At 45.4% G+C, this 8,463-nt stretch overlaps 1 protein-coding gene across 1 annotated transcript in view; it reads right to left on the bottom strand.

The window, feature by feature from the left end:
- The window catches only part of LOC134467794 (disks large homolog 5-like), a 104,766-nt gene that overhangs the window by 26,055 nt on the left and 70,248 nt on the right, over nucleotides 1-8,463 (bottom strand). Inside the window, exons 10-13 of the mRNA XM_063221729.1 lie at nucleotides 3,743-3,927; nucleotides 2,053-2,178; nucleotides 998-1,130; nucleotides 413-540 (exon numbers count right to left, since the gene is read on the bottom strand). Of these exons, the coding sequence (XP_063077799.1) occupies nucleotides 413-540; nucleotides 998-1,130; nucleotides 2,053-2,178; nucleotides 3,743-3,927 (572 nt within the window). The remainder of the gene's footprint in view (nucleotides 1-412; nucleotides 541-997; nucleotides 1,131-2,052; nucleotides 2,179-3,742; nucleotides 3,928-8,463) is intronic.

Genomic DNA, 8,463 nt, shown 5'->3' with positions numbered 1-8,463 from the left:
GGAGGTATGTACTATGTATATGCAATATAAGTTTCAATGTACAGACAAAAATAATCTGCTGCTTGAAAACACAAGATCAGGAGGATAACATCGGTAGTATGAATAAATACTGATCAACACTTACGTTGTTACATTGTAAAGCTTCAATAATGAATTATAATACAACAGCGTTCATAAAGCTGCAAATCTTTTTGGCAAATTAAATAGGAAGATATTTTATATTAATCCCAAGTTTGTGTGCGTGTGTGTGTGTGTGTGTGTGTGTGTGTGTGTGTGTGTGTGTGTGTGTGTGTGTGTGTGTGTGTGTGTGTGTGTGTGTGTGTGTGCGTGTGTGTGTGTGTGTGTGTGTGTGTGTGTGGCTGACTGGTGTTGTGAGTGATGTCGCAAGAAAACGTGGGGAGCCATTATATACCTCAATCTTCCATCAGCAATACTTCCTTTGTCCACCTTGGTGACAAATATGCCACAGTCTCCCGGTAAAAAGGGATCATTTACCCCTTCTGCTACATCGAAACCCAGTGCCTTCAGATCCATGTCATCCTGAAAAACAGAGACTGAATGATTACACCATCCATACATCACTCTATGACAACATGGATACAAAAACACTTTGCAATGCTACATCAGTATGTGCCATCCAACTCCTAACTCCCTACAACCTCTGTGTGTGAAATCCATTACAATGAATACAACACAGGGCGATGATTTATTCACCCCACCATTTACATGCCATTTGACTCCCTCTAATAAAGTTTGCTTTATCAAAAAGAAGGCCTGTATGGAAATAAAATGGTGAAGAGTTATTTATATGAAATAATTTCTATAAAATAAAAATAAAAATATATATGCTATGTATGATTAACTCTTGAAAGTGGCCCCTTTTGGTGTTTTCCTCATATATAATTATTATTATACATAATATAATATAATATAATATAATATAATATAATATAATATAATATAATATAATATAATATAATCTCTGAGTCCCGCTCACCCTATCCTTCTCAAACTCCACCACCTCTGTCTCCCACTCCAGTGAGTCGGTGTCGATGGCCGAGTCGTGGGAGTTGTGTGCCATCAGCTGCCTGAAGCGAGCCTCCTTCTCCAGCTGGTCCTCCATCTTCTCCCTACGTAGAGGAGGACACACACACACACACACACACACACACACACACACACACACACACACACACACACACACACACACACACACACACACACACACACACACACACACACACACACACACACACACACGATATCACATCCTACATCCTATAATGTGAATAGTTGGCAAAGGTTTCAAATTTAGAAGTAGGAAGCACACTATAAAACATTGCAAGCCAGTTTAACGGAAAACAAGATAAGTTGCTGCTTTTCCTGCTGCTTTTAAGTTTGTCAGTTAACTCTACTTGTATGAGGCCTATGCTCAACTCAAGGCTTTGTGCGGGGAGGGAAGTGTGGCTGAGTCTATCGTTTTATTTTGCATCTAATTCTAGTGTTTGGACCTCTGATTATGTGGGGACCAGCTTTCATAGGGGTACAGCGTTGTTAGGTTTTTAAATGTGTACATGCCATACAAAGCCACTAGGTGGCAATCAACCCCTACAAGATTGAGGAGATTCAAAAGCATAAGATACTGTAATGCCATGGCCACTGGTAATATTGTGAATCAGAGTAGATTAGGTTAGTTTTTCCATTCACAAAATACATTTTCACTATAAAAGTAGTTGCATACTTGCATATAGAATAATTGCATGGCGTAACATAAAGGAGGAAAGTTGCAAAGAACTAAGTGTGTGTAACTATGATTTTGTGTGCAATTTAATTGAGTTGTCATTGTCACTGTGTGTGTGTGTGTGTGTGTGTGTGTGTGTGTGTGTGTGTGTGTGTGTGTGTGTGTGTGTGTGTGTGTGTGTGTGTGTGTGTGTGTGTGTGTGTGTGTGTGTGTGTGTGTGTGTGCGTGTCTGTGTGTGTGTGTGTGTGTGCGTGTCTGTGTGTGTGTGTGTGTGTTGCGTGCATGACTGTGTGTACTGAGTTTACACATACTTCAATTCCTTCAGTTCCCGTGCGGCGTCATTCTTCTGTTTCCTGGTGTCGTCAAGGTTCCGTAGTGCGTCAGCCAGGTCACTGACGGCTCGGTCCCGCTCCCTCCTCAGATTGTCACACAGCGTCCTGCAGACAGGGGGCAGCACCACATCACTTACAGTGAACACACTCAGGGTACATTCCATTATCCTAGCTCCCATCCTCAACCTGTGCTTGTGGCCTCGTGCTTCGTTGACACCCAGCTTCCATAGAGAAAATGATAGGGCTTCCTTCCTGTCAGCCTAGCCAACTTTTGGGGGAACATTCCCCATACAACATCATGACTGCAAGCTGAAAACTGAAATGAACATGAAATATGTGGACACTTGACACCTGATCCACGCTCACCCTCTTATTTTGTATCGTGTCACCACTTGGCCAGGGTGAAGAAACAATCTCTGTACCGTATGCTCTGTGTCTCAACCATGATCTTGTCTCTTTCCTTGAAGGCCCAGTCTCGTCTACACTTGGCCACCTCTGCCTCCTGAATATAGAACTCCCTACAAACTACCGACCACTAGACCTCTGTTCATCATAACAATGTTGCAATCATAGCAATGTTGTTATGATGTAGGTCAGCATTTCCAGAAAATAGTGAATAGTAGGGCTGTAACGATATTGTATCGAACCGAGAAATCGTGATACTCAGAGTCACGATACTGTATCGTGATACAAGGAGGCAGTATCGTGATACGCCCTTTTAACATTTTGATCAGTTCAAAAAACTACCACATGATATGAAGTGATAGTGCTTCCAAGCAACATCATTATGTATAGAAACTTTTAAAAATTATTAGTAGCTTATAAACTATAATCGTTTTTATTCATAAACTTTATAATGTTAGCAAATGTGAAATCGTGGGATGTATCGAACCGTAGGGCATAAATCGTGATACGAACTGAATCGTGAGTTGAGTGTATCGTTACAGCCCTAGTGAATAGGCCCATTTGCGCCAAGAGGCTACGAGGTAAGATGACCATACCTGATGCTCTCCCTCTCGGCCACGATCTGGTCTCTCTCTTGGAAGGCCCAGTCTCATCAGCACTTGGCCCACCTCGGCCTTGTGAGACACCTCCTGAACTAAGACTACCAACCACTGGACCAAGAAAGCCCCTAAACTAAGGCACGTCCCTATAGGTAAATTCTCTGTAGTGCAGCATGTGATGACAGGGATGCCCATACCGTATGCTCTCCCTCTCAGCCACGATCTTGTCTCCTGGAAGGCCCGTCTCGTCTACAGTTGACCGCCTCGGCCTCCTGAATATACTACTCTCTATAAACTACTGATCACTAAACCTCTATAGTGTATGTCCTAAATAATGACTTACTCTATTATGTAAGAGGTAAGATTAGCGTACCTGATGCTCTCCCTCTCAGCCACGATCTTGTCTCTTTCCTGGTAGGCCCAGTCTCGTCTAGACTTGGGCACCTCGGCCTCCTGAATATAATACTCTCTATAAACTGCCATCCACTAGACCTCTATACGTCCTAAGTAAAGACTTATTTATGAACAAAATTCAAGAGACACCGCACACTGCTTACTTTTCTTTACTTTATTTCTCGGAGCGAACAACGCGTTTCGCCCAAGTCAGGTTCGCTCTATGCCTATTAAAGACTTATTTACTCTATAAAGAGGTAAGATCGGCGCACCTGATGCTCTCTCTCTCGGCCACGATCTTGTCTCTCTCCTGGAAGGCCCAGTCTCGTCTGCACTTGGCCACCTCGGCCTCCTGCGAGGCCTCCTGCAGCTCCTGGCTCATGGCCTCGCACTGCTTACGCAGCATCTCCAGCTCCTTGTTGGCCCGCTCCATGTCCAGCGCAGCCGAGTCCTGCTTCTGCAATGGACACAACATGCACAATATGCAACACATGAATAAAAGCACATACACAAACATGTGCACCATACACATCTCCAGCTCGCTCCATGTCCAAATCCGCCATGGACAAGCATGCACAATATGCAAAACATCAATAAAAAGTGCAGTCAGTGCAGTCACTCGAAACATTTTGATATATTTATGCGTGCTGTCTACATGTTAAATCATATAATACTATACACTTCCACTGTTGCTGTGTAGTGTGTAGTAGTCTTTCTACTTGTCTTGTTGTGTGATGACTTTGGTTGTCTCTATTATGTTGCCTTGCTGTGATGATAAGAATAGAATAAGTTGAATTTTTAAGTCAGCATATTACTCATCATCAAGATCTTACATAACAAGTATTTCCGACAGTCAAGCTACTTCGCAAGCACTGACAGGAGACGGCCATCTACTGGGATTCAAATCATTCACATTTCATTCACATAATTGATGATAGACGATTTAACATTGTCTTTATTGTGATTTGTTAATGGGTAGTACTAGTGCATGATGAAAGAGAGACTGAGTGTCATTCCACTAATGGAGAAGATTAGGACTACCATTGATTGCTGTTGGTGCTGTTGATTTGGTTGGTGGTGGAGATACACGTCCACCTATGCATTTGCAACAGGCAGCCAGTATAGGGTACCAAGATATTTGAGTTCTGCACCACTTTCTGTCTTCAATTGCTGGACCTAGATAGCTGTAACTGTCAAGTAGCTTGGCACAAGACACATGATATGCACTGCAGTCATGCAGCTGTGTACACTGAGCTATACTTCACCACAGGCTTATGTAGCCAGACTTAATGCCTACCAGCCTGTCTGCCTGTGTCAGCCTGCCTGCCTGCCTGCCTGCCTGCCTGCCTGCCTGCCTGCCTGCCTTCCGGTCTGTCTGTCTGTCTGTCTGTCTGTCTGTCTGTCTGTCTGTCTGTCTGTCTGTCTGCCATTCTGCCTGAGTGACTGTCTGACTGTCTGTCTCCTCGCCTGTTTGTATATCTCCCTGACTATCGGCCTGCCTGACTATCTGCCTATTGGCCTGTCTGTCTGTCTGTCCGTGGGGCTCTACATGACATGAGGGAGGCAGACAGACACAGATGGAACCCCCACTGGGGTAGACATGACAAGGGGATAACGGATTATTCTACCACTGCCATCAGCCACTCAAAGCGTGTGTCTGCGTTTATAATACTGGTACATAAGGTCAGTGTGTGTGTGTGTGTGTGTGTGTGTGTGTGTGTGTGTGTGTGTGTGTGTGTGTGACCAGAGCTGAGACTGGTCCCAGAGTATAGCACCACCAGAGCCATGGAAGTAAGAGTTAGGCTAATCCCATTGACTTCCGTGTTCCATTTTTACACAACAATGGTGCCTCATGGAGCCTTTAAAACACAGATTGCCATTGACATAGTTCCAAAATGGTTCCAGGAAGTGAGCATTTTACATTATTATAATGAATTAATTTCAATTCGTTTTCATTTCATCTGTACTTGTTATGTGTCTCTTGCGAAAAACAAAGCCTTGAATTATTTGTATCTACGTGAATCACGTCACCAACCGACTTTCTGTACCCCGGTTGTCACAACTCTGAATTCCATGGCTCTGAGCACCCCCACTGGAACGGGGACAATTAGGAGCGATGAAGGGCCATCCTCCTGTCTCCCTCCGTCCCACAGCCAGAACGCCCTGACCAGAGCACTGCGTGTGAAAACTGCTGTGTAAATAGTTACTCAAGCCCAAATGACTGCCTCCCACCTTTCCGGCCTCCTTATTCAGACCAGTATTCAGACGAGTCAATATTACTATTGTGATTATTGGACGACAAAAACACGTACAGAGGAGCAAATTGCAGGTGCCAATGTCAAGCCCTGCGTTGTAGAGATACTGCTATTGCAAATTTGTAGTAACTACAATATCCACCCTCATACTAAGGATTTGGAAAGATTTTTCTCAGTGTCAGTGTTGGTGTAGTTACTGCACTTTGCCTACGTAAGGGCAGCAAAGATGAGCCATTGATGAGCCATCTTCCTGCTACGGTTCATCACAAAAACAGCCAGAGAGAGCTGAGGAGAGCAGTCCGTGTGAAAACTGCCGTGCAAATAGTTACTCAGGCCCAACAGGCTGACTCCCACCCAAGGACATATCGCTGCACGATCCTACCGGGCTCCGACCAAGGGGCCCAGAGAGTCAAGGGGGTCCAAAACCTCTCCGCTACAAAAAACAATTCATTATTGGCCTACATTTCTGTTCTCATATTGTCTTAAAGGTGCTCTATGTAGGATTGTGGCCAGACATGGAGAAGATCCCCCTTCATGTATGGACAGTCTAAGTATTCGTGAACATGAATTCTGGAAATAAACTAGTAAAATATTACACAGTGCACCTTTAAAATGTCGCTTTTAACAACTATATATTCACCATTTCTCTCGGGAGAAAACCCCTTAACCCCCTAACATCTCCGCTAAACATCCAAAACTTTTGGAACCTAATGATTCCTTGGAAGGGGTGGGGGGCTTTCTTGTTGTCTGGCCCAGGGACCCATGGAGTCAAACTCCGTCCCTGCTCCCACCCTACTCCCCCATCTCGCCTGCCTGGCTGTCTCCCTATTTGGACAGTGTAATTAGGCTTCCTGGATGGATGAGGCCCACTACTACTGGGCTGACTGGGCTTAGCTGAGTAGCGGAATATTGGACCCCGCGTCCCTCCTCCTCACTGCTCAATGTTTATATCGGAGCAGGGGCTGTAAACATTTGCACTGGCTCTCTGCAAACACAGCAGCGTGGTAGAGGAGGATGGGTGTGTGTGTCTGTGTGTGTGTGTGTGTGTGGGACAGAAGAGAGAGCGAGGGAAGCTGTGTGTGTGTGCGTGCGCGCGCGTGTGTGTGTGTGTGTGTGTGTGTGTGTGTGTGTGTGTGTGTGTGTGTGTGTGTGTGTGTGTGTGTGTGTGTGTGTGTGTGTGTGTGTGTGTGTGTGTGTGTGCACGCATGTGTGAGTGTGTGTGTGTGTGTGTGTGTGTGTGGGTGCGTGCGTACGTGTGTGTGCCTGTGAAAAAGACAGAAAGAACAACAGACTGTGCGTGTCTGAGACAGAGAGAGGGAGTGCTGTGCATGTGTGTGTGTGTGTGTGTGTGTGTGTGTGTGTGTGTGTGTGTGTATGTGTGTGTATGTGTATGTGTATGTGTGTGTGTGTGTGTGTGTGTGTGTGTGTGTGTGTGTGTGTGTGTGTGTGTGTGTGTGTAATACAATGTCCCTGCACAGTATAACAACACGGTGGAGTCATATGAATGGATGTGGTTAAATGTGCTGACGAGTTTCTTGTGTAATGTTGCCACTGTGTTTGTATAGTGTGTATGTGGCCAATTTCTGTTGTTCTTCAGTGAGAAAGAGAGAGAGAGAGAGAGAGAGAGAGAGAGAGAGAGAGAGAGAGAGAGAGAGAGAGAGAGAGAGAGAGAGAGAGAGAGAGAGAGAGAGAGTGCTGACTCGTTTCGTGTGTAATGTTGCTTGGCCAATATGTTTGTACAGAGCAGGGAAGAGGGGAGGTAAGGAGAGGAGGAGGGGAGGAGGGGAGTGGAGTGGAGTGGAGTGGAGGATAAGGGAGCATGAGAGGAAGAAAGAGAGGAGGAGGCGATTCAGACAGAGGGTAATGTTGCCTTGCCACTGGGTTTGCACAGGAGATGGGAGGCAGTGGCACGAATAGACCAGGCGCAGCTTGAGCGGAAGTAATTGACTTTGTATGGAGTCGCTGGTGACAGATAGCCTGGTTCTCACCGACGGTGCGTGTGTGTAGCCGCGGTGCCCCCTGGTGGAGCAGAGCTACACACAGTACCGTGCGGTAGCGCTGCCATTAACATGCTCTTCTCGAGTAGGAAATAAATGGAGCATTTATTGCTTAAATATCAACAGCTCACATTGATGAGTCACAGGACATATTCTAGACTATATTGACTTTTTAGAGATGAACAGAAAACGTTTTTTGGAGGAATTTGTTGATGGTGAGTTGCAATAAATGCACCATTTATTTTCTGACTCGTAGTAGTTTGTGTACACACACGCACCGTCTGTGAGAACCAGGCTAGGCGACAGAAGAAACAAAAGCGACTTGGGCAACTTAGAGGCGATTTGAGCGACTTGAGCGACAGTTGGTAGTTGGACTTCAGCTAATATTATGCAAATGAGCTATAATGCGGTTCGGAGACAGTCGTCACAGCCAATGGGAATGTCAAAATGCTTGCGTTCTACTTTTAACAGACATACTCTGCCGCTTCAATTGCTCGTATCGCTCTTGCTGCACAGTCCATCGATTCTGTCGCTTAAACTTGTCACTGCCCGTGTGTTTTCCCAGTAAGGATGGAGGGTGGGGATGAGGAGTAGAGAAGGAAAGGAGGAGAAAGAGAGGAGGAGAGGAGGATAGACAGAGGGAGGAGAGGAAGAAAGCCGGAGAGAGAGGAGGAGAAGGGGAGGGAGAGGGAGGCATATGGCATCTTAGGGAGAGTGAGAAAGATATGAAAGCTGTGAAGG

The sequence above is a fragment of the Engraulis encrasicolus genome, chromosome 17 (genome assembly GCF_034702125.1).
Source record: "Engraulis encrasicolus isolate BLACKSEA-1 chromosome 17, IST_EnEncr_1.0, whole genome shotgun sequence".
In the NCBI taxonomy this organism is placed as follows: domain Eukaryota; kingdom Metazoa; phylum Chordata; class Actinopteri; order Clupeiformes; family Engraulidae; genus Engraulis; species Engraulis encrasicolus.
The sequence above is the reverse complement of the archived record's forward strand: the minus strand, read 5'-3'. Positions and strand labels throughout refer to the sequence as shown.